The following is a 26,741-nucleotide window of genomic DNA, read 5'->3' on the forward strand; positions in this document are numbered from 1 at the left end:
CTGTTTACCTGGAACAATGAGGACTTTGAGCTCAGCAATCTTCACAGCACCACATCCACAGCTGTGATCCACAAGCTGAAAGCAGCCTTTGCCAGTCAGGGCATCGTAGAGACTTTAATATTTGACAATGACCCCTGAATCCTTCTCAAACACATGGGAATTCATACACATCACCACAACCCCACATTACCCTCAAAGCCTTGCTGAAAAATCTCATTAGATTGCTAAGTCACTCATAGACAAAGCAAAAGCAGACAAGAGAGACCCCTACCTCAGTCTTCTTGAGTAACGCAACACTCCAGTTGACAAATTCAAGTCACCAGCCCAGCGTTGATGAGCAGCAGACTTTGCTCAATCCTTCCAAACACCAACCAGCAGCTGCAGCCCGAGGTCGTCAGCACAGGAGGTTGGTGGCACCTTTAATTGGGGAGGACGGGCTCATGGTAATGGCTGGAGCAGAACGAGTGGAATGGTATCAAATAAATCAAACATATGGTTTCCATGTGTTTGATGCCGTTTCATTCGTTCCGTTACAGACATTATTATGAGCCGTTCTCCCTTCAAGCAGCCTCCACTGGGCGTCAGCTACAGTACAAGGAAGTGCATGCAAAATGTGCACAGAGACAGCAACAGAAAAGGGGTACTATGACAGGTCAGCAAGAGCACTGCCACCACTGCACAATGGAGAGTCAATCAGAATCCAGGAGCATGGCTACTGGAAACCAGCAGTCGTCATCCAGTCTGCTGACACTGAACGGTCGGTCGTATCACGTCCGCACCGCAGAAGGACATACGTTTTATAAAGATCCTGTCACCCTGCATTTATTATTTTTATACAAAGTGTGCAAAACAAGACAGTTAGGGTTAGGTTTAGGGGAAGGGTTAGCTAACATACTAAGTAGTTGCAAAGTAGCTAAAAAGTGGTAAGTAGTTGCAAAGTTGCTAAAATCCCAAAGTTGTTTTTCGGGTAGTAGACATTCATGTTATACGCACTTCCTCCCTCATTTTTGAGTTAAGTAACCTTCTGTATTATTTAACCATACCAAATGTAACAGATCATATTAATTTACGTGTCCCGGATTTACATTTACTATGTTACGTCTAGTCTATGAAACCAGGCTGGTGGAGAAGGACCATCTCATTTCAAGCAAGCACATTTCTATCCATGTTTACTCTCCTCGCTGACTCTCCTCAATTAACTTTGACCTTTTTCAAAAGGAGGCAAGAGAGGACTGAGGAGGTGAGCAAATCTAATTGATAAAAGGCCCGTGACTATCGTGTGACAAGGCGTTGAAGTACGTTCAAATTGTCTGCTGTATTTGACAGGAGAGGGCGCTGTTCGCCTAGAAAGACAATAAAATGGAAGACAATGCAACTTTTTTATTTTTCTTAGGAATATTAAGGTTTATTAATAATATGATCTCTTAACAACATTATTTATAATGCCACTTGATAACACTTTGCTTTGAAAACTGCTTATTGTAAAGCCATATGCACTGAAAACATGCTAATCACAAAGGTATTTGTAAAAATCTCTCTATACATATAAATACTGTGTTATCTGGTCATGAACATGTTCTCTCCTTGTCATGTACCATTCTATATGGTTATTTCTATATGGTTATTTGCCCCAACAGGTGTTAAGTCTGGTTAATGAAAACTTGTAAACTTGTTTGACAGAGGATTGCTGAGACTCTTCCAATGCAGTTTAGCACACACATTGAATTTCTACTTTCTAACTCACCAAAAAAGAAAAGGAACAATAAACTGTCTCAATGGAGACATTGAGACATTGTTTTATCTGAGAGGTTTTGCATTCATTTTGAAATATTTCAATTAAAGAGAGTACATGATCTGTTTCTTTAAACCATTAACCTTAATATCAGATGATATTTTCCTATTATTTTAGGTTTTGTCTACTTATCTTGATTCTCATAGAGAGTGTTGAAATGTATTACACTGTAGAAGCCTTTAATCTTACATTTCAATGTATGGTATAGTTACAAAAATCTTAATATATCAGAAAGAAAAAACAAGCTTAAGAAAGTAAATAATTAAACCACAAATCTCACACCATCCTCAAGCCTCAGATACATTAACACAAATCACTAATGTCCTTGATACTATTCCTATCATCGGTAATATGAAAATAATTACATGTTTTTGTATTTACATACAAATTGCTTTTGATAAATTGGTTTGTGTTCTTTGTCAGTCTAATTCTACAATCATGCCCAAGTAAATGTCGGTAAATAAAATGGGAAGGCATATTAAAATGTGTGGTATTTTTGCCCCCAAAAATATATGAACAACAATACATAATTAATTGATATTCAGATTTAAACCAGTAAAACCATCAAATATGATGAAGACTAAAATAGAAAAAAAACGCGGAGGAACAGTTACAAAAACAGTCATCACAACAGGACAGAGGAAAAATATATTACTCTCACATCTCTTCGGACTTCAGTAATTACAATGGGATAGCGATGTGTGGGTTTGACCAGTTCTGGACTCTGTTACCGTATGTTTTGTTGTCTTTGTCACCACGGTTACTGTTCCCTCCTTTGTTGTGGTAACATTCTCCTCAGACACCTCCTGGGTGGAGAACTGCATGCTTGGCATCTGGAGCCGGAAGGTACCAGCAGTTTCATCTAAACCCTGGCACTGGAGCGAGGATCTGCTGCCCTGGGGAGAACCTTCTGGTGTTATGTGGAGGATTCCTGTTGAGTGGGGTTTCAGGTTGAATTTGGGGGCCTTGAACCAGGTCGACTGCTCTCCTTCTTCCATCTCCTTTTTGCTGCTCTCAGCCTCTACCTGCCCCCTAGACTTCCCTGGTACAAAGCCAATGGAGACCACGGGCGTTTGTGATTCTGAACTATCCCGATCTAGCATTTCTGTCCTGGCCGATGAGGACACCACATTGTCTTGAGTTTCCTCCTCTCCTTTTGCTGTCTTCTTCTTAAATCCCGGGAAGGACATTTTGCCTGATTTCACTTTCATCCCCTTGGTTTCTCCGTCAGTTCCTGAGGACTCATTGACAAGCTTAGCACTCATTTCAAGGTCCTCTTCTCCACTGCCTATTTTTGAATATGGTGAGGAGAACTCTATCTTTGGAAGCTTGAGCTTCCCTAACTTAGCTTTATCCTCCTTGGATCCATTCTGGAATGTTGGATCTTTCTCACCATTGAGGCTGGAACTAGACCCCTCACCTTTTAGGGTTACATCAAATGAACCTGTTTTGCCTGGAGAGAAGGTAACTTTGGGCAGTTTTAGCTTTGCTCCCTTTGACTTGTCATCTCCATCCACATCTCCTTCAATGCTCAAAGCAGCACTGTTTTCCTTGGATCCTGACTTTCCAAACGATGGCTTCATTTTGATCTTTGGCATTTTGATTTTTGCCTCTCCAGACTCTACACTGGTGGACATAGTGGAGTGGTCTGTTTGGGGATTCACCAAAACAAATACAGCTTTTTTAACTTTGGGCATTTTAGGGCCTTCACACTCAACCTCTGGGTCCTTCAAATGTACTCTAGCTTCAGGTGAAGAAATAGCAGGTAAAGCCACCCCGAACTTGGGTATTTTGATTTTTTGTCTTGTACTTGTATCTGCCCCATGGTCCCCAGTTTGAGATGCTCCAATATCAATGTCTATATCTGGTATTTTGTGGGATTTGATTCCAAGATGAGGTAATGTGAATCCATTGTCGGTGCTGGCATCTGTGCCAGTGGGCTCGGCAGAGCCTTGTTTACTCTTCAGCCCCACAGGCATTTGAAACTCGATACCACGTTTGTCTTCTTGTTGTCCGCTGTTGATCTGTGCTCCTCCTTGGCCTGTTACTGAAGGACCTGAGATCTCCACATTAGGGAGTTTGAATTTTGGCAATTTGGCACTAATCTCTGGACCATGAGGTTCACCCTCTTGGCTGTCTCCTTTGGATACTGAGAAGCCCACATCTGGGAGGAAGATGTTTGGCAACACAGAACCACCTGCCTCCGCATCTGCCTCCGCATCTGCCTCCACATCTGCACCTTTTCCAAGCTTTGTCTTCTTAATCATAAATCTACCACTGACCCCTTCATTCTCTTTCTCAGTCTTCTTTGTGGCTGTATCTAATGCTTGATCTCCAGTGTTCTTCATTTTTGGCATTCCAATTTTGAATTTGGTGCCTTTGACTTTTGGCCCCTTAACTTTGGTACCAGAAGTTTTAAGGTCTAAGTCAGGCAACTCTATTCTTTTTCTGTCTTTCTTTCCCTCAACTTTGTGGAAGCCTATATCCAGCTCCAGATCTCCTTTTGGGCACTCTATGTCTATTGTTGGCATTTTGATTTTCATCTTATGGTCTCCCTTTGAATGTGAACCAGTTTTGTCTGAACTTGTCTCATGAACCTCATCTCCATGGTTGGGTTTTCCAACATTCATGTCCAAATCAAGGTTGGGAGTTGTAAACTTTGGTAAACCAATCGAAGGCATTTGAATCTTTCCTTCTGCCTCAGCGTTGGGATGTTTGATTTCAGCATCAATGTCAGCAGATTTTCCCTTTGGCAATGTAATATCTATCTTTGGCAGTTTGATTTCTGGCATCTTATATCTTCCACCCTCACCTTCAATTTCCAATTCAGGTGCATTAACATCTCCAGTTTTTCCTTTCGGAAGTGATATGTCTACCTTTGGCATTTTCATATGTGGCATCTCGAATTTTCCTCCTTCGACTTCCATTTCTGGTGCTCTAATTTCTCCAGACTTTCCTTTCGGAAGTGATATGTCTAGGTTTGGCATTTTCATATGTGGCATCTCGAATTTTCCTCCTTTGACTTCCATTTCTGGTGCTCTAATGTCTCCAGACTTTCCTTTCGGAAGTGTTATGTCTACCTTTGGCATTTTCATATGTGGCATCTCGAATTTTCCTCCTTCGACTTCCATTTCTGGTGCTCTAATTTCTCCAGACTTTCCTTTTGGAAGTGATATGTCTACCTTTGGCATTTTGAATTTTCCTCCCTCTGCCTGAATTTCCATGTCTGGTGCTTTAATCTCTCCAGTTTTTCCTTTGGGAAGTGATATATCAATGTTTGGCATTTTCATATGTGGTATCTTGAATTTTCCTCCTCCTTCCATTTCCATTTCTGGTGCACTGATTTCTCCAGACTTTCCCTTCGGAAGTGATAAGTCTACCTTTGGCATTTTCATATGTGGCTTCTTGAATTTTCCTCCATTTCCCTCAATTTCCAAATTAGGTTCATGAACAACACCAGTTTTTCCTTTTGGAAGTGATATACCAATATTTGGCATTTTAATATGTGGCATTGTGAATTTTCCTCCCTCTCCATGAATTTCCATTTCTGGTCCTTCAATGTCTCCAGTTTTTCCTTTTGGAAGTGATATACCGATATTTGGTGTTGTCATATGTGGCATCTTGAATTTTCCTCCCTCTCCACAAATTTCAATTTCTGGTCCTTCAATTTCTCCAGACTTTCCCTTCGTAAGTGATACGTCTACCTTTGGCATTTTCATATGTGGCATCTTGTATTTTCCTCCATCTCCCTCAATTTCCAAATTAGGTTCATTAACATCACCAGCTTTTCCTTTTGGAAGTGATATATCAACATTTGGCATTTTCATATGTGGCATCTTAAATTTTCCACCCCCTCCTTCAATTTCCATCCCTGGTCCTTCAATTTCTACACTTTTTCCTTTTGGAAGTGATATATCAACATTTGGCATTTTCATATGTGGCATCTTAAATTTTCCACCCCCTCCTTCAATTTCCATCCCTGGTCCTTCAATTTCTACACTTTTTCCTTTTGGAAGTGATATGTCAACATTTGGCATTTTCATATGTGGCATCTTGAATTTTCTATCTCCTCTTTCAATTTCCAAGTCTGGTCCTTCAATGTCTCCAGTTTTTCCTTTTGGAAGTGATATATCAACATTTGGCATTTTCATATGTGGCATCTTAAATTTTCCACCCCCTCCTTCAATTTCCATCCCTGGTCCTTCAATTTCTACACTTTTTCCTTTTGGAAGTGATATGTCAACATTTGGCATTTTCATATGTGGCATCTTGAATTTTCTATCTCCTCTTTCAATTTCCAAGTCTGGTCCTTCAATGTCTCCAGTTTTTCCTTTTGGAAGTGATATATCAACATTTGGCATTTTCATATGTGGCATCTTGAATTTCCCACCCCCTCCTTCAATTTCCATTTGTGGTCCTTCAATGTCTCCAGTTTTTCCTTTTGGAAGTGATATATCAACATTTGGCATTTTCATATGTGGCATCTTGAATTTCCCACCCCCTCCTTCAATTTCCATTTGTGGTCCTTCAATGTCTCCAGTTTTTCCTTTTGGAAGTGATATACCAATTTTTGGTGTTGTCATATGTGGCATCTTGAATTTTCCTCCATCTCCCTCAATTTCCAAATTAGGTTCATTAACATCACCAGCTTTTCCTTTTGGGAGTGATATATCAACATTTGGCATTTTCATATGTGGCATCTTACATTTTCCACCCCCTCCTTCAATTTCCATCCCTGATCCTTCAATTTCTACACTTTTTCCTTTTGGAAGTGATATATCAACATCTGGCATTTTCACATGTGGCATCTTGAATTTTCGTCCTTCCATTTCCATTTCTGGTGCACTGATGTCGTCAGACTTTCCCTTAAGAAGTGCTAAGTCTACCTTTGGCATTTGAATTTGTGGCATCTTGAATTTTCCTCCCTCTCCCGGAATTTCCATGTCCGGGCCTTCAATCCCTCCACTTTTTCCTTTGGGAAGTGATATAGCAATATTTGGCATTTTCATATGTGGCATCTTGAATTTTCCACCTTCTCCCTCAATGTCCAATACAGGTGCAGTAACATCTCCAGTTTTTCCTTTTGGAAGTGATATGTCTACCTTTGGCATTTTCATATGTGGCATCTTACATTTCCCACCCCCTCCTTCAATTTCCATTTGTGGTCCTTCAATGTCTCCACTTTTTCCTTTCGGAAGTGATATATCAATATTTGGCATTTTCATATATGGCATCTTGAATTTTCCACCTTCTCCTTCCATTTCCATTTCGGGCGCACTGATGTCTCCATGATTTCCCTTCGGAAGTGAGAAGTCTACCTTTGGCATTTTCATATGTGGCATTTGGAAATTTCCGCCCCCTCCTTCAATTTCCGTCTTTGGCCCTTCAATCCCTCCACTTTTTCCTTTGGGAAGTGATATATCAAAATTTGGCATTTTCATATGTGGCTTCTTGAATTTTCCACATTCTCCTTCAATTTCCACCGTGGATACATCAATTTCTCCATGTTTTACTTTTGGAAGTGATATGTCTACCTTTGGCATTTTAATGCCAGGCATCTTGAATCTTCCACCCCCTCCCTCAATTTTCACTTTGGATGCATCAATGTCACCAGTTTTTCCTATAGGACGTGATAAATCTATATCAGGCATTTTGATGTTTGGCATTTTAAATTTGCCTCCCTCCCCGTCAATGTTTGTTTCGTGCTTGACTTTAGGCAGAGTTACATCAAGATCAATATGGGGGGCTGATACATCAATAGTTGGCATTTTAGGGATTTTCAGGTTTCCTTCATAACCACTGATGTCAGCCTCAGATACATCTGGGATTAACATTTCTTGCTCAGATGTCTTGGCAGCTGGCAAGGATATCTCCACTGATGGCATTTTGACCTTTCCTTTGGCATCTACTTCAGCACGGGGCCCACTCCTGTCAAAGTCTGCCTCCTTTGAACCAAACCCTGGCATGGAGAACTTGGGCATTTTGATTGTAACATCAGGTGCATGAAAGCCACCTTCCCCTTCCATTCTACTATCTAATGAGGCATCTATCTCTCCCTCTGGTAGTTTACCTTTAGGAGATGACTTCTTAAACTTTGGGAATTTTAGTCTATATTTTCTATTTGTTTTGTCTGCTGGATTTTCTACACTGATCCCTGGCTTTGGAATGTCAACTTTCCCCTTTTTTGTCTTTATTTCCACGTCAGGGCTGGCTATTGATACATCTTTCTTAGATATTCCAAAAGTTGGCATTTTCATTTTGGGCTTCTTTAGTTTACCTTTTATTTTTCCATCTCCACCTATTTCTATTGATGCTGGTCTGCCCTCACCATCCACTCGTGGAGGGCTAATATCAATATCATCCTCTGTGCCATATCCTTCTAGGTTTACATCTCCACTAGACTTCCTACCAAATTTAGGGAGAGAAAATCTTGGCATTTTGAGAGAGACATCTGGCATGTCAAAACTTGCCCCAGAGTATGGCCTACCACCCTCTGCTTTTAGTAGCTCCATCTCTTCCCTATCATTTCCTTTAGCTTTTGACAGCCCAAAGTCTAAGTCAACCTTCGGTGCAGATATGTCTACCGTTGGCAGTTTAACAGTTGGTAACTTGACTCCACTCCTACCCTCTGCTTCAATTTTGGGCATTTCAAACTTCCCACCTTTGACTTCAAGGCCTTCTTTGACATCACACTCTGGGTGCTTCATCTTTGGTAGCGACACATCAAACTTGGGCATTTGAAACTTTCCTCCTTTTCCAGAATGTCCTTCTATGTCAGTTTCTCCCTCTGCTTTTCCTTTTGGGAGTGAAATATCAATCTTTGGCATTTCAAACTTTCCACCTTTGGCTTCGGGGCCTTCTACTTTGACTTCACCCTCAGGTAACTTCATTTTTGGAAGAGAAATGTCAAGTGAGGGCATGTGAAACTTTCTCCCTTTACCACCATGCCCCTCAACCTCAATATCACTTTCTGCCTTCACCTCTGGAAGAGAAATGTCAATGTTAGGCATATGTATTTTACTGCCTTTCACTTCTGGACCCTCTAATTTAATGTCACCATCTTTTGACTTCATTTTTGGTAATGATATGTCGAATGTGGGCATGTGAAACTTTCCTTTTTTCTCCGAATGTCCTTCAATGTCTATTTCCCCTTCTGTTTTTCCTTTTGAAAGTGAAATGTCAATCGCTGGCATTTGGAACTTGCCTCCTATTCCAGAATGTCCTTCAGTGTCAATCTCACCCTTTCCCTTGGGAAGGGAAAAGTCAATTGTTGGCATATCAAACTTTTCTCCTTTGAGGTCTGGTCTTTCTAAACTGACATCTAGTTCTGGGGACTTTATTTTTGGAAGGGAAACGTTGAATGTTGGCATATGAAATCGTCCTCCTTTACCAGAATATCCTTCAATGTCAATTTCCCCCTCCATTTTTCCTTTGGGTAGTGAAATATCAATCTTTGGCATTTCAATCTTTCCACCTTTGGCTTCGGGGCCTTCTACTTTGACTTCACCTTCAGGCAACTTCATTTTTGGAAGGGAAATGTCAATTGAGGGCATGTGAAACTTCCCCCCTTTGCCACCATGCCCCTCAACCTCAATATCTCTTTCAGCTTTCCCTTTGGGAAGAGAAATGTCAATGTTAGGCATATGTATTTTGCTGCCTTTGCCTTCCGGTCCCTCTAGTTTGATGTCACCCTCTGGGTGCTTCATTTTTGGTAGCGATACATCAAACTTGGGCATTTGGAACTTGCCTCCTTTTCCAGAATGTCCTTCTATGTCAGTTTCTCCCTCTGCTTTTCCTTTTGGAAGTGAAATATCAATTGTTGGAATTTCAAACCTTCCACCTTTGGCTTTGGGGCCTTCTACTTTGACTTCACCCTCAGGTAACTTCATTTTTGGAAGAGAAATGTCAAGTGAGGGCATGTGAAACTTTCTCCCTTTACCACCATGCCCCTCAACCTCGATATCACTTTCTGCCTTCAACTCTGGAAGAGAAATGTCAATGTTAGGCATATGTATTTTACTGCCTTTCACTTCTGGACCCTCTAATTTAATGTCACCATCTTTTGACTTCAATTTTTGTAAGGACATATCCAATGTGGGCATGTGAAACTTTCCTTTTTTCTCCAAATGTCCTTCAATGTCTATTTCCCCTTCTGTTTTTCCTTTTGGAAGTGAAATATCAATCTTTGGCATTTCAGTCTTTCCACCTTTGGCTTCGGGGCCTTCTACTTTGACTTCACCTTCAGGCAACTTCATTTTTGGAAGGGAAATGTCAATTGAGGGCATGTGAAACTTCCCCCCTTTGCCACCATGCCCCTCAACCTCAATATCTCTTTCAGTTTTCCCTTTGGGAAGAGAAATGTCAATGTTAGGCATATGTATTTTGCTGCCTTTGCCTTCTGGTCCCTCTAGTTTGATGTCACCCTCTGGGAGCTTCATTTTTGGTAGCGATACATCAGACTTGGGCATTTGGAACTTGCCTCCTTTTCCAGAATGTCCTTCAGTTTCAATCTCACCCTTTCCCTTGGGAAGGGAATAGTCCATTGTGGGCATATGAAACTTCCCTCCTTTGACACCCGGTCCTTCTAAACTGACACATTCTTCTAGTGACTTCCTTTTTGGAAGGGAAACGTTGAATGTAGGCATATGAAATCGTCCTCCTTTTCCAGAATGTCCTTCAATGTCAATTTCTCCCTCCATTTTACCTTTGGGTAGTGAAATATCAGTCGATGGCATTTCAATCTTTCCCCCTTTGGCTTCGGGGCCTTCTACTTTAACTTCACCTTCAGGCAACTTCATTTTTGGAAGGGAAATGTCAATTGAGGGCATGTGAAATTTGTCCCCTTTGATTGCATGTTCCTTAGCCTCTCCTTCCATTTTTCCTTTTGGAAGAGAAATGTTCATCGTTGGCATATTAATGTTCCCCCCTTTGACTTCAGGGCCTTCTAGGCTGATTTCTCCCTTTCCCTTTGGAAGGGAAAGGTCAATTGTTGGCATATGAAACTTTCCTCCTTTGACTTCTGGTCCTTCTAAAAGGATATCTGCTTCTGGTGACTTCATTTTTGGAAGGGAAATGTCAGAATCTCCTTCAACTTTGATGTCACCTTCCGCTTTTACTTTTGGTAGTGAAATGTCAATTGTAGGAATGTGAAACTTCCTTCCTTTGACTTCAGGTCCCTCTGTGTTGACCTTACCCTCTGGTGACTTAAATTTCGGGAAAGAAATGCCAAATTTGGGCATCTTAAACTTTCCCCCTTTACTGACATGGCCTTCAATGTTAACTTCTGTTAACGCTGTTATGCCTTTTGGAAGGGAAACATCAATATTTGTTATCTCAACCTTTCCCCCTTTGATTTCAGGACCTTTTACTTTGGCTTTACCCTCTGGTAACTCCACTTTCGGAGGAGAAATATCAAGTGAAGGCATGTGAAACTTTCCACCTTTAGATGCATCTCCAACACTGATGTCACCTTCTGTTTTTCCTTTTGGAAGTGAACAATCTATAATGGGCATATGAAATGTGCTGCCTTTCACATCAGATCCTTCTATTTTCATGTCACCCTCTGGTGACTTTATTTTTGGAAGTGAGACATCAAATGAGGACATTTGAAACTTCCCTCTTTTTCCAGAATTTCCCTCAATGTCAATTTCGCTTTTTCCTTTGGGAAGTGAAATGTCTACTTGTGGCATGTGGAACTTTCCTCCTTTTACATCAGGCCCTTCTACATCGACTTCTGTTCCTGAAGACCTCATTTTTGGAGGAGAAATATCAATTGTGGGCGTTTTGAGCATTCCTTCTTTTCCTACATTTGAATCAATATTGACTTCACCCTCTGCTTTTCCTCTGGCAAGGGAAATATCAAGTGTGGGCATTTCAAACTTTCCCCCTTTCAATTCAGGCCCCTCTAAACTAGCATTGCCCTTCATTTTAGGAAGAGAAACATCACATGAGGGCATTTTGAACTTCCCTCCTTTTCCAGAATGTCCCTCAATGTTAATTTTCCCCTCTGTTTTTCCTTTAGGGAGAGATATGTCAGTATAGGGCATTTGAATTTTGCCACCCTTCACTTCAGGTCCTTCTACATTAATTTCTCTGTCTGATGACTTGATTTTTGGTAGAGAATTGTCAAATGTGGGCATCTGAAATGTACCTCCTTTTCCTAAATATCCTTTAATGTCCACCTCACCCCCTGCTTTACCTTTTGGGCGTAAAAGGTCAACTTTTGGCATGTTGAACTCCCCTTTGACTTCAGGCCCCTCTATATTCATGTCTTCCTCTGAAGACTTGCATTTTGGAAGAGAAACATCGAAAGTTGGCATTTTGAACTTGCCTCCCTTTCCAATGTGTCCTTCCACATCAACATTTGCTTCTCCTGATGTCATCTTTGGCAGTGAAATGTCAACAGCTGGTAGGCTCATTTTTCCACCCTTTTCTGGACCTTCAATATCCATATCAGATGATCCAATCTTTGGTAGTGAGATGTCAGTTTTTGGCATGGATATATTTGGCCCTTTAAAAAAGGGTCCTTCTATCTCGTCTGGCACTCTACGCCGGGTGTCCAGCTGCAGATCGATGTTGGGTGCAGAGATGTCAATAGCTGGCATTTTAATGCCAGACAGACCTGTTGACCCTTCAACTCCTTCAGCTAAACCTTTTGCTTTTATCTCACCATCAATTTCATCAGAGTGACGGGCTGAGGGGAGTCCTAATGAAAGCTCTACCTCTCGGTGCATAAACTTTGACCCCTCCTGGAGTTTCATTTCTGGTTTCTGTAGGTTGACTTCCTTGTTTCCAGATGGCAAACTGAATTCCACTGAGGGTGGTGTGAATTTGACATCAGGAGGTTTCAGCTCCAGAGACCCTTCAGACATGGCAGTGTCCGATGTTATCTTTTTTGTTTTAGGGAAATGAATTCCGAACCTGTGGCCCTTTCCTTTGACTTTGACTTTAGCTCCAGGCACATCTGGCAGGGAGACATCTGCCTGTCCCTCTGGTTGCGTCACGTCAACTTCTCCTGTAGCCGCCTCGGCACCCTTTGCTTTCATCCTGGGACACCTTATCATCCTCTTCTTTCTGCCAGTGGTGACTACTCCTCCATGCTGCTCAGTTCCCTCTGCCTTCCCATCCTTCCTCAGCTTGAACTTGGGGAAGGCAAACTCCACATCGACGGGGTTGAGCTCCACCTTGGAAGGTGATCCTTCCATCTCCAACTCTGCTCCAGTGCTCCCTTTCTTGTTTTCCTTCAGCCTTTTCAATCCAAAACGTCCTCCCCTCTTTTTCTTCGCTTTGAAAGGTTTGATGCTCTTGACACTCTGCAACAGATATGCAAGTATGAGTTAGGTTGACATGAACCTGATGAATCTGGAATAACCAGTTGTATATCTCAATGTCAAAATGTCAATTACAAATACTATCATAGCCGTACCATTCTTTGCATCTTGGTTTTGGGTCCTTTCAGTTCCAAGCTGGTGGCGCCAGGGTGCATGGTGACATCAGCACCGGCGATGGTCCTCTTCAGGAAAAAGGAGACTTTATAAGGCTCCGCACACTGCAAGATCTTCAGGGCATCCTCATACTTCACATTGTCAAAGTAGACTCTTGCACTGAGCAACTGATCTCCTGCAAGGACACCAATCAACCAGACAAAAGTTAATATGCACACAGCACAAATGAGATAAAGAGAACAGGGGGAAATATTGAAGTCTTATAGTTGTGGTTTGCTTTTGACAATCAAAGGAAGGATATGAAAGGGCATGGCATTTTGATGTTTACATTTTATTTGCACAAGATAATGTACAGTATGTACGTCAGAACAGGTGATTGATCAATGACATTACATTCAATAAATGACACAGTACACTTAATGGAAGTTATACAAGGAAGGGATACAGATGGGAAGAAACAAGATGATTTCAACATTGCATTTTTTCAGTTATTTCTAAGTATGGAATGAATTTATGTTTGAATAGTTGACTGTTTAACATTCGATTTTATATTTCTATCTATTAAACTAGTCCATAACTAATTCACCTTAGCTGTGTCTCATGGCTTTATATTCATGCAACTCTACTTTCTCCGTCCAGTTACCTTGCTGGAGGCTAAGATGCTTTGCTGCAGTGGAGTCTTTAAGGACGTCCTTAATGAAGATGCCTCGCTCCCCTCCACCTGTGACACTGTAGCCACTGGCTCCAGCCTCAGCCTCTGTCTCCACCACAACCTCCACCACCTCAGATGCAGTCTCCTCCTGTAAAGACACACCAGAGGAGAGGGTTTCCTCAAGGGGGGTTTCCTCAAGTCTATTGTCATGTTGTGTTGCTACCATGCTGTTTTCATGTGTTGCTGCCATGCTTGCTGTCTGGGTCTCTCTTTATGTAGTGTTGTGGTATCTCTCTTGTCGTAATGTGTGTTTTGTCCTATATTTGTATTTTATTTTTTATTATTAATCCCAGCCCCTGTCCCCGCAGGAGGCCTTTTGCCTCCTGGTTGGCCATCATTGTAAATAACAATTAGTTTTTAACTGACTTGCCTCATTAAATAAAGGATAAAATAAATAATAATAAATACAATAAAAGTCTCTTGTCTTCAAATGTAAACCGTAGAATGGCATGCGATTCTGAGTGTTTTCTAGGCCTGTGTAAATGTTACTGTTTCATGAGTATTAGTTGTTTCTTGGCTCTTTACCACTGCTTGGACCTCTGTTGAGGAATACATCTCTGCGTGGGCCAAACGAGACGACTCTTTCAGGTGTCTTCTCTTCAGACTCAGCACCTCTTTCAGCTCTGCATGCAGTTTCTCTTTCTGAACCTAAAAGGAAGAATTGTGTCTGTGTTGATGGCTCAGTTGATTGGACCATGATAGTAACGATAATAGTTCTGTCATGGGTTCAAATCCTGCATGGGCCACATACAATATAGGTTATTGTGTGTTAACTGTAAGATACAAGTATTTGGCAGGTAAATAACTTTGTAACCATAGGGGATTGAAACCCAATGAGCTTGGTGTGTGTGTGTGTGTGCATGCGCCAACTGAATTAGCCAATGAATGCTTTGGGATATGGAGAGAAAATAACTATTAGGGATTGACAGAATACCTTCATTATAGCCACACTCATTTTGAGATTAGAGACCTTATTTCTCTCATCACATGGGCTTTGACATACTCCATAAGCTCTGTGTTAGCTGCAGCCCTGACCCCAACCTCACTGACTCAAGTACAATGACACAATCAAAACCTGCTGAGGTCATTCTATCCCCCCGGTCGCTTCTCTCAACATAAACAACCATTCATTTAGCCAAGCTCAGCAGAGATGACACTTTTTCATACAGCAGGTGGCAGGGCACAGTGGCACAACAATTGACCTCTCGTGTTAGCACACCTCAAAATATGCACAGGTGTTGAGGACTAGAGGACATGTCGTAAACATTATTATAATGCATAATACTGTGGTCAATTCTGAAATGGTTCAACATTTTTTTTTATAGGATATACGAGTGACATGAAAATATTATACATCAGTAAGTGCATGTCCATAAACACACAATATATTGTTTGCTTTCCTTATTTATATTTAGACCCCTCCCATGTACTTAATTCCGAGTATCAGCTCCTCCCCTCAGACGCTATAGGATCCCTACATGTAAGCTGAACAGGTCTAAGCACTCCTTCATTCCCATGTCTATCATAAAATGAGCAGGGTTAGTACGCCACGGACAGAATGTGAGGGAAATGTGCAATATGTATTATGTATGTGAAGTGTACAACGTGCATGACAGGGGTAACATGCAATGTATGTATTATGCTGAGTGTGTAATGTACAGTGTCTATTTTGTATACAGCAGAACTGTGTGTCTAAGACCATTTTCTTGGCTCTTTTTTCTTTCCTATCATTCCCTGGCTTGAGTGTGTTAGGATATCCAAACACTCTCCACTCACCACTCTCTCTGGGCTCTCCTGGTCCTCTGGGGAGGCACTGTGGTGAGGGTTGGCGTGGGGGGCGGTGGGAGGCCTGTCAGAAGGGGGAGACTGCCTTTTGTCTTTCACCTGGCTCAGTAGAGGAGATATCAAGTTCAACAGATTAGTAAACAGCACTGCAGTGCACCACCTCAGATATGGTATATAGCATGTCTGGAACAAGTGAAAGCCAGATAGAGGCTACTCACGGCTGGTTCTCTGGCCTGGGTAAATACATGACTTTCTTCCAATTCTCTGTCAGAGTCTGCAAACAGAAGGAGATTGTGTCAATGTTGGCGTGTGATGCACAGACAGAGGGCAGATCTCAACAAGACTATATCACCTCATAGATATCATCAATGGCTTTACGTTGTCTGTTTTGACCCCACTGCTACATTGGCATGACATAATGTCATGGATACAGTACATGGATACACACATGCATATACTGTAAGATTATACCTTCTCTATTTTATCCTTTTTTCACTTGACGCAGGTATTGCGGCATGCCCATGGATTTCCAACCATTTGATTTAGTGACCGGCCTCTCAGACTGCGGTGCATTGCTATGGCACTCTTGGAATTATTTCCATGGTTTTGCATATCCCTGCACCACCCACCCTAGCCCCTCAATAGCCCTCTACTTATAGGCAGGAGGCACTTGACTTTTTTGCTGGTCCCCAGCAATGTCATGCATGTCCTACCCTTTTGGTTTCATGTGATGGCTTTTTGATCAGTCTTGACATGTGTGTTTATGCGTGTGTGTTTGTCAAGGGGGGGATCCAGTACTCAGTGTCAGTGTATTTCTCATGCCTCTGTCGGGGGTGTCAGAGTGTCGGGTATCTCAGTCGGTCACGAGAACAAATTACAGACATTCAGAGTGCTCCTGTCCAGGATGGCTAAATGTTGTAAAAGCAGGGACACCCGCCTTGGATAGTATGCTTCACGAGTACTGGACATTGCAATAATAAGGCTGTTATGCATCTGATCTATTATGATCTGTATAATGTTAATGCCGGTATCAGAAATAACTAAATGGCTCTAACTTCTCGACATAGCTAAATTAAACAAACTTTTGAGCTGATTTAAAAACATGAAATACTTAGAGCTTGTATCCATAATATCCAGGTAAAGCAGAGTTCAAATTATACCGTGACATTTGGGGAGGTCTCTATTATTTTCATGCGACCTCCTACTGTATGTGTGCATGAGCTTGACATTTTTTGATGGGCCTAATCGTAAAGACGTCATTTAGCGTACAAATTGTATCACCTTTTAATGTGGCACGAACACATGAACACAAGCAGTCAGTATGTGTTCATCTGATTGTCAAACAAATCACTTCAAAAGTTGACTACCTGCGCATGTTTGTCCACTCTAAAATTATTCCAGCATCCAAAAAGTGCACTGTTCACATTATCATTTTTTAAACCATGACACAGAGGTAGGGGTGTTTGTTTAATTTGGAATATGTCACGACTTCCGCCGAAGTTGGTCCATCTCCTTGTTCGGGCGGCGTTCGGCGGTCGAAGTCGCCGACCTTCTAGCCATCGCTGATCCTCTTTTCATTTTCCTTTGGTTTTGTCTTGTCTTGTATCACACCTGGTTCCAATCCCATTCATTATATGTTGTGTATTTAACCCTCTGTTCCCCCTCATTGTCCTTGTCGGTGATTGTTTGTTTGTAAACTTTGTGCAAGATATGTTCTGGTGTGCGACGGGTTTTGTACCCACTTGTATTATTTTGGTTTTAGGAGTTTTTGAGCACTTATTAAACTGCTCCATTTTATACCAAGTTCGATCTCCTGCGCCTGACTTCCCTGCCACCAGCACGTACCCTTACAGAATAAGCTTTTACTTGAATATTTAGAATTGTAGCAGTAGGCTACAAATTGCATTTTAAACAAATAGGCGAATGGTTAAACTATAATTATTTTGAGACCCCTCCCCCCTATGCCCCCCCTCCCCCCACCGTAATATGTGTATGAGTGAAAGAAGCAGCTGGCCCAGAGTGCTCCCAGTTCTGCACACTGAGTGCTCCACATAGGTCAGACCACTTTCTTTATATAGATCCAGCTCTCTCTGACCCACATCTGCATGCCTACTACTGACTGATCTATACAGCATGGAATCCTTCCATTCAGCTTAGAGGGACCTGCAGACTACAGTCCAACACACCAAAACAACCTAACCTCCAATCTGGCAACCCATCTGTTTCATTTCGCATTATGGGATTGATGTTCTGTGGTAAATGAAAAGGTTTCGAATTAACATTGGAGAAGGACATGGTACTGTCTGTGTACGTCTGTTCTCATGATATGTTCGCTCGTCAGATGTGGTGTCCTCAATGTTCTCAATGTCTTTTTAAATGCATTGGTACTATACATTGAGACATTGCACCTAATTTATCAAACAGGTTCACAGGATTAGGTTTTCCTATTTTAGATTTGATAATGAAGTAACAGACCTTGACTTGGTGGTCAGCTATTTGCTTCTAGGGAATGGGAAAGGACAGGACAGTTCACTAACATTCTCCCGACATCAAACAGCCTGATCCCAGTCTCAGCAGGGTATCAGTCAGGACCCTAGTTAGAAATGGGATAAGAATGGGATCTTGTGATGTGTGGCTTTGTTTTTGGCGGATTGTGCAACAACAACAACGCCAGAGTAATGAAAGTGATATGAGCTGTCTAATCTCCACTTAAGCAATATCTAATTCAATTATAATTGGAATATGTTTCTATTTGGCTATACTGTGGAGTGGTTATGAAGTCAGGTTTCTGCACAACGGAACACATAGACCTACCCTTTTCCATCGTAGTGTTTGATACTGGAATTGTCTTTCTGAATAAGAGTATTGTTCAAGACAAAGAACTACAAGCAAATAGAACAAACAACCAGATCTAGAGAGGTCTCAGGGACATGCTTTCAGCAGTGGAGACCAAGCTGTTTCACTCACAGCGTGCCAACAAATACACAGTGTGTATACTACTATGTAGTAGGAAATGGGCCTAATATATTCACCTTATGAATATTTAAAAGTCCCCACATACAGTAAACATAGCTTTGATAGGAAGCGCTGTGTGTCTTGTTTGCTCTGTATATATTTTATAGCAGTTGAATCCTAGGGGCTTCCAGGTCAGTCACTTTAAACACCGATTTGTCTAGTCATCTGGACACCATGTCCAAATACTAATGGAATTCTGCAGAGGATAAATTGTGTTTGTTTTCTCCATCATTTGGAAAGTTACAGTAATTGGGTTAGCAACTAGGCAACTAAAAGAGCATCCTCTAAAGTTACAAAAAAATCAATTTCCCTTGGACTGAAGTCGTTGGAGAGTCATCTACAGTAACCCTCACATTGACAGTCTACCACAAGTTACCCCATATGTACAGCCATAGTATGTAGTATTAAGACACACACTTAGCAGCTACAGACCTGCTGTGTGGAGAAAGCTAACCTGATTTGAGCTAATGCAATGAGTGTCATGAGACCCAGGATGAAGAGAAAGGACCCTTTGTGTACACTGTTAATCAATACTATTCTGGTAATAAGTTGACGTGCAAATACAAATAGCATCAGGATTTACAAAGAAAAAGTGGTTAGTTGTGTACAACTCAGGGATAAAGTTATTCTAAAGCTATTGGATTTGAAAAACTGTTTATTCAAACAGTTCAATGCCAGGGCACATTATGATTCATGAATAAACCTCCTAAAACTGCTACATATAGATTTTAGTGTTACCAAATGCCCCCATCAGTTTTTATCAGTTATTGATCTCTACTTCCCATGAAGATGAACTACTTCTACTAGAGGGGACCTATGCCAGCTTGAGTTGTGGTGAAATAAATCTAAAATGTATTCCCCCAACTGTGTCCAAAACAAACCCACGTTAGACTCCACAATCTTCACTGCTGGATGTTGTCAATTCCCTGTTTATCAGGCCAATGAAGGGAAAGCCCTACTCGGCATAGCTGGCATTCCCAGAAATGTCAGAGACTTTAAATCATACAGATTATTTTGGGTAAAATAAAAAACACTCCAGGACACTTTTGAACGTCTAAAACTAAACAGAAAGTATGTAGAAATTATAATGGAACTATACGTTTTCAAATAACTGCGCTTTTTCTGGCCCGCAAATTGCTTTGACGAAAAAATTGGTCCAGAGAAAAATCTGAGCTGCCCTCCGCTGAATTTTGAAATGTGACCCTCGAGCCGAAATGATTGCCTACTCCTGCTTTAAACTGATCATTTGGAACCAACTGTGCTACTGTTATCCCATAAGGTACACAAATATACCTCAGATACAATATCCTATTTAAAAACCGTACATTATGAAACAAGAGACATCTATAATTATTTGTGGTATATTCTATTCTTCACTAACAGTTGCCTTGGACTGTTTATAGGTCAGCATGTGGACAGAATCAGGTTTCAGTGTCTGTATGACTTGTGAATACATCAAATCAAATTTCATTGGTCACATACACATGGTTAGCAGATGTTAATGCGAGTATAGCGAAATGCTTGTGCTTCTAGTTCCGACAGTGCAGTAATATCTAACAAGTAATCTAACAATTCCCCAACAACTACCTAATACTTGTGACATTCTTGTGACATTGGGTGTTGTAGGTGTCATGGAGGGCAGGTAGTTTGCCCCCGGTGATGTGTTGTGCAGACCACACCACCCTCTGGAGAGCCTTGAGGTTAAGAGCGGTGCAGTTGCCGTACCAGGCTGTGATACAGCCCAACAGGATGCTCTCGATTGTGCATCTTTAAAAGTTTGTCACGGTTTTGGGTGACAAGTCAAATTTCTTCAGCCTCCTGAGGTTGAAGAGGTACTGTTGCGCCTCCTTCACGACACTGTCTGTGAACACCAACAACGACGAGACAGCATACAGGGAGGAGGTGAGGGCACTCGGAGTGTGTTGTCAGGAAAACAACCTTTCACTCAACGTCAACAAAACAAATGAGATGATCGTGGACTTCAGGAAACAGCAGAGGGAGTACTCCGCTATCCACATCGAAGGGACAGCAGTGGAGAAGGTGGACAGTTTTAAGTTCCTGGGCGTACACATCACAAACAAACTGAAATGGTCCACCCAGGAACTTAAAACTTTCCACCTTCTCCACTGCTGTCCCTTCGATGTGGATAGGGGAGTGCTCCCTCTGCTGTTTCCTGAAGTCCACGATCATCTCCTTTGTTTTGTTGACATTGAGTGAAAGGTTGTTTTCCTGACACCACACTCCGAGTGCCCTCACCTCCTCCCTGTAAGATGTCTCGTCATTGTTGGTGTTCAAGCCCACTACTGTGGGCTTGATGATTGAGTTGGAGGCGTGTATGGCCACACAGTCGTGGGTGAACAGGGAGTACAGGAGAGGGCTGAGAACACACCCTTGTGAGGCCCCAGTGTTGAGGGTCAGCAAAATGGAGATGTTGCTTCCTACCTTCACCACCTGGGGGTGGCCTGTCAGAAAGTCCACAACCCAATTGCACAGGGTGGGGTTGAGACCCAGGGCCTCCAGCTTTTATTTTAAATGTTTTAACCTTTATTTAACTAGGCAAGTCAGTTAAGAACAAATTCTTAATTTCAATGACAGTCTAGGAACAGGGGGTTAACTGCCTTGTTCAGGGGCAGAACGACAGATTTTTACCTTGTCAGTTCGGGGATTTGATCTTGTGGTTACTAGTCCAACGCTCTAACCACTAGGCTACCTGCCGCCCCAAGGAGCTTGGAGGGTACTATGGTGTTGAATGCTGAGCTGTAGTCAATGAACAGCATTCTTACATAGGTATTATTTTTGTCAAGATGGGATAGGGCAGTGTGCAGTGTGATGGCGATTGCGTCAGCTGTGGACCTATTGGGGCGGTATGCAAACTGAAGTGGGTCTAGGGTGGTCGGTAAGGTGGCGGTGATATGATCCTTGACTAGCCTCTCAAAGCACTCAATGATGACAGAAGTGAGGACTAAGGGGCGGTAGTCATTTAGTTCAGTTATCTTTGCCTTCTTGGGTACAGGAACAAAGGTAGCCATCTTGAAGCATGTGGGGACAACAGACTGTGATAGGGAGCGATTGAATATGTCCGTAAACACACCAGCCAGCTGGTCTGCGCATGCTCTGAGGATGCGGCTAGGGATCCTGTCTGGGCCAGCAGTCTTGTGAGGGTTAACACGTTTAAATGTTTTACTCATATCAGCCACGGAGAAGGAGAGGGGGAGGGTGCAGTCTTTGTTTGTGAGCCATGACGGTGGCACTGTATTATCCTCAAAGCTGACGAAGAAAGTGTTTAGTTTGTCTGGAAGCGTGACGTCGGTGTCCGTGACGTGGCTGTTTTTGTTTTTGTAGTCCGTGATTTCCTGTAGACCCTGCCACATACGTCTCGTGTCTGAGCCGTTGAATTGCGACTCCACCTTGTCCCTGTACCGGCATTTTGCTTGTTTGATTGCCTTGTGGAGGGAATAACTACACTGTTTATATTCAGCCATAATTCCAGACCTCTTTCCATGGTTAAATGCGGTGGATCGCACTTTCAATTTTGCGCGAATGCCGCCATCCATCCACGGTTTCTGGTTAGGGTAGGTTTTAATCATCACAGTGGGTACAACATCTCCAGTGCATTTTTTTATAAATGCACTCACCGAGTCAGCGTATAGGTCAATGTTGTTCTCTGAGGCTGACCGGAACATATTCCAGTCTGCGTGATCAAAACAATCTTGAAGGGTGGCTTCCGATTGGTCAGACCAGCGTTGAATTGTTCTCGTCACTGGTACATCCTGTTTGAGTTTCTGCCTATAAGACGGTACGAGCAAGATGGTGTCGTGGTCGGATTTGCCGAAGGGAGGGCGGGGGAGGGCTTTGTATGCATCGCGGAAGTTAGAGTAGCAGTGGTCAAGAGTATTAGTCCTGCGTGTCGTGCAATCAATATGCTGATAGAATTTAGGAATCCTTGTTCTCAAATTTGCTTTGTTAAAATCCCCAGCTACAATAAATGTAGCCTCCAGATATATAGTTTCCAGTTTACATAGAGTCCAGTGAAGTTCCTTGAGGGCCATCTTGGTGTTTGCTTGAGGGGGAATGTACACAGCTGTGACTATAACTGATGAGAATTCTCTTGGTAGGTAAAATGGCCAGCATTTGACTGTAAGGAATTCTAGGTCGGGTGAGCAGAATGACTTGAGTTCCTCTATGTTGTTATGATTACACCATGAGTCGTTAATCATAAAGCATACACCCTCGCCCTTCCTCTTCCCAGAGAGGTGTTTATCTTTGTCGGTGCGATGCATGGAGAAGCCAGGTGGATGAATCGATTTCGACAACATATCCTGAGAGAGCCATGTTTCTGTGAAACAGAGAATGTTACAATCTCTGATGTCTCTCTGGAAGGGAACTCTTGCTTGAATTTCGTCTACCTTGTTGTCAAGAAAACTGGAGTAGTTGGCGAGTAGTATACTCGGGAGCGGTGAATGATGTGCACGTCTACGAAGCCTGACCAGGATGCCGATCCGTCTGCCCCTTCTGCGGTGCCGTTATTTTGGGTTGGCTACTGGGATTAGATCCATTGTCCTGGGTGGTGGTCCGAACAGAGAATCCGCTTCGGGAAAGTCGTATTCCTGGTCGTAATGTTGGTAAATTGACATTGCTCTTATATCCAATAGTTATTCCTGGCTGTATGTAATAAGACTTAAGATTTCCTGGGGTAACAATGTACGAAATAATACATTAAAAAAACAAAATACTGCATAGTTTCCTAAGAACTCGAAGCTGGTCTGAACATGGAGTTAATCAGTTGTATGACTCTGGTGAGAGACATAGCATAGTAGTACTCAACCTGGATTCCTAAAGCATCATGTGCTCCCTGAACATGAATCAGACATTAGAGTCTTTGCAGAGTCTGTAGTCTCCTCAGAATTGTAAGGTGGAATCATGTAATGCACAACCTGATTACACAAAACTAAGATTGAACTGAATATGGGATTGAACTGAATATGGGATTATATGGGATTGTTTTAGCCAGTCACACTTATAAAGGCTCCTCATCCAGAGATCTGTCTTTGAAGAGGACTATGGGAACTGAAGATTAGAGATAGAGAGGGTCTTCTTGTCCTTTGAAAGCTCAGATGGAAAAATGAGCCACATCCTGAGGCAGACAGGAAATGCCTCTTTATAAACAGGAAACTGAGATATTTTGTGAGATAAATACTCAACAAGGAGAGCAAGACACAAACAACCCTCCTTCTTCCATGATAATGTCAAATATAGCACTGTTGGGTGATGAATAAATGTATTTAAAGCACTGACATTAATCTTAAATCCAGCTTTTATCTGTGTATTTTGATGGCAGTTTCCCTGTGTCAAACTGTGTTTCCTTCTGATTTTCCCCAGCTTCCTCCAAATCGCCCAACCGCCTCTTGACACTGCTACTTCCTCGTCTACTACCGACCCGCACCACTGTTCAAGAAACCTGTTGCTAGGAAACTGTAATAATTTGTTTTCTTGTTCACATTAATTCATACTAACTCTGTCACACTACCTTACAGCTCCAACAGAATAGAATTCCTGTGATATTATACCCTGGTATCCTACACTTTCCCAGTAAATAAAAACTCCATAAACACTCATATTTACATAAAAATCAGTCTTGTGATATATCTGTAACCCTCTGGCTTGTCTGAATCCACAGTATTGTAGGGGGTCAGATACAGTCTCCCTATTTCAGACTGGAGAGGGTTAGCTGCTTGCATTACACTCCGCTACGCAGCGGCATAAACATCTATCTATAGTCTATCAACAACATTCATAACAAGTCCCTGCAGTGACGATAACTCCAGAGCAGACTGTCCCCCCCCCACCCCCCACCCCCGTGGATGGTGCTGGTGTCCCATTAACACGTTTGACTCCCCAGTCCTCAGAGGAATGGCAGGGGGATCACACACACAGACATTCAACACATGCCATCAAAGGGAGGAGAGGGCTACGGGAACACACACAGTTCAAAATCAGATAGGAGTTGTTACCGAACATCCTAACAAGCAGCCATGTAAGTTCTTAAGGTTTTTAAACCTTAAGATGGTTTTTAAATAGCTACTTAAAAAGATTCCCAATGCACACTTTAACATCTCTAAAATGACCAACACATTCACATTTTTCCTAGGCAAAAGGTCACTAGGGGCCTGAGAACCAGAGGGAGGAAAAATAACTTGAAAATAACTTTTACATTTACATAATACTTATATGCCTGTTACTGTCATTTATACCTAGCCTTAACTCTGGGTGGTTCTTGCTCTCCATAGCGGGATTACCATTCTACCCAACTTGCCATGGCATACCAAGCTATTGGGCTGGGGAGCAACACTCAGATCCTGTGACCGGCAGGTTGCAGCTGTTGCCCGTGTGTAAAATTAAGAGTGTTTGAAACAATCGCGTGATGCTACTACCTCATCAATAATCTTTGCAAGCAGGAACAGCAGCAGGAAGCAGCAATCCACAATGACCATGCTGAGCATATTGTATGGTAACATAGCCCTATGCTATCAACAATACAAGTGGCGTTTGTCCTTCTATACGGCCTGTGCACTTATCCAACAAATAATAGCTATGTTATCAATACCTAGCAATGTGCAGTCTCCAGACTTCAGTCAATGCTGCACAACACAGTTAGACAAATGTTTTTAATAAAATAACGGGGGGAAAAGAACATTCTCAAACAACGATGCAGATAACTAGATGAATAGATATGACATGAACAAGACTAAAGTATATTACCACCAGTGAACTTGATTCCATTCTGCACTATGTACAAACAGTTGAACAGCCATAACGCAGAGGTTAAAAAAGTCCTGCCACTATCCTAACCTGAGATACATGCACCACCGGCACCTACCCACTGCAAAATCCCACTCTTCCACATGTACTGTCCACAAACTCTCAGATCTAAGAAGTCACAATGAGTCAGATCTAAGACAATTCCACTGTAGTGAGATTGAGACTAATCCTACCTGGTTGATACCGCTGTCACAGTGTGCTACCTCCCTGGGTAGAGGTGAGAGATTCACCTGGTAGAGAGATCTGAAATCACACACTGTTCTCTGTCAAACTCTCACTCACTCACTCACTCTCTCCTGATCACCCTGTTACCAGCCAGCCTGTCCCTTCACTGAAACCTCAGTTGGGAAATCTGGACAAGCCCCATGGCATCTCTAGGTGGGACGTAACGAGAGTAATGATTGGATGAGGGCAAGGGGATGCCCCCATATTAGGAAGGTGAGGGGCAGGACTGTCAAGATAGGGGGGAGGAGGAAGGGGCCGGAAACTTTGACAGGACTCAGTCAGATTGTCATGAGCTTTCTTCTGCTGCATATTTGACAAAAAGACAGGAGACAACTCTTCTTCAGCGACATGTAAACTACCTGCCTGTCTGGCTGCTGGTGACATTGTTTAAATTCCCTGAGGAGTCAAACAAAGTGGAGGAATAACAAAAGGAATTATCTTCAGATCTGGGATAGCGGAGCTAATGTTGTGGGGCTATTTTTATCCCTCGAGCTCAAAATAAGAACAGGCCTGGGGTCTTAATTTAGAGAAAGTGTGACTCTTCTGGGGAGAGCAGGTGTTATTGTGAGCTTAACACTGAGTGTACTGTGTGTATTGATGGCCTGTTACCTATTATAAACTGCCCTGCTTGCAGAGCTGAGGTAGTCAAAGTGAGTGCTGTGGTGGTTCATAACCACCATGCCTGCATAGACATGGAGTAATACCATCCATTCTGCCAGCTGGACCCCCATGTGAGCCACACAGGTGGTCCCATCGAGCCCTGGCCAGGGACACAAGCCTGCCACTGGAGGCTGCCAGGGAGATCAGGCCGCTTGCATTGTGTTAACGCTGTCATTGTGGCATTCCGCTGCTGACACAAAACTAGGATTTAGACAGGGGGGCTCGGAGCATTGGGGGGTGAGGTGTGGTGGGCAGCTGGCTTGGCACGGGACAGAGTGTCCCAGTGGCC

At 42.4% G+C, this 26,741-nt stretch overlaps 1 protein-coding gene across 1 annotated transcript; it reads right to left on the reverse strand.

The window, feature by feature from the left end:
* Positions 1 to 1,376: 1,376 nt before the first annotated feature.
* prx (periaxin) lies at positions 1,377 to 25,894 on the reverse strand. Its single transcript, XM_014162102.3, has 7 exons — positions 25,741 to 25,894; positions 15,952 to 16,007; positions 15,725 to 15,832; positions 14,474 to 14,596; positions 13,880 to 14,036; positions 13,218 to 13,411; positions 1,377 to 13,104 (listed from the first exon to the last, which is right to left on the reverse strand). The coding sequence occupies exons 4-7, from the start codon at positions 14,501 to 14,503 to the stop codon at positions 2,467 to 2,469; spliced, it is 11,019 nt and encodes a 3,672-aa protein (XP_014017577.3). The 5' UTR covers positions 14,504 to 14,596; positions 15,725 to 15,832; positions 15,952 to 16,007; positions 25,741 to 25,894; the 3' UTR covers positions 1,377 to 2,466.
* Between the last annotated feature and the right edge of the window lie 847 nt (positions 25,895 to 26,741).

Source organism: Salmo salar, chromosome 20 (assembly GCF_965601325.2).
Source record: "Salmo salar chromosome 20, fSalSal1, whole genome shotgun sequence".
NCBI lineage: Eukaryota > Metazoa > Chordata > Actinopteri > Salmoniformes > Salmonidae > Salmo > Salmo salar.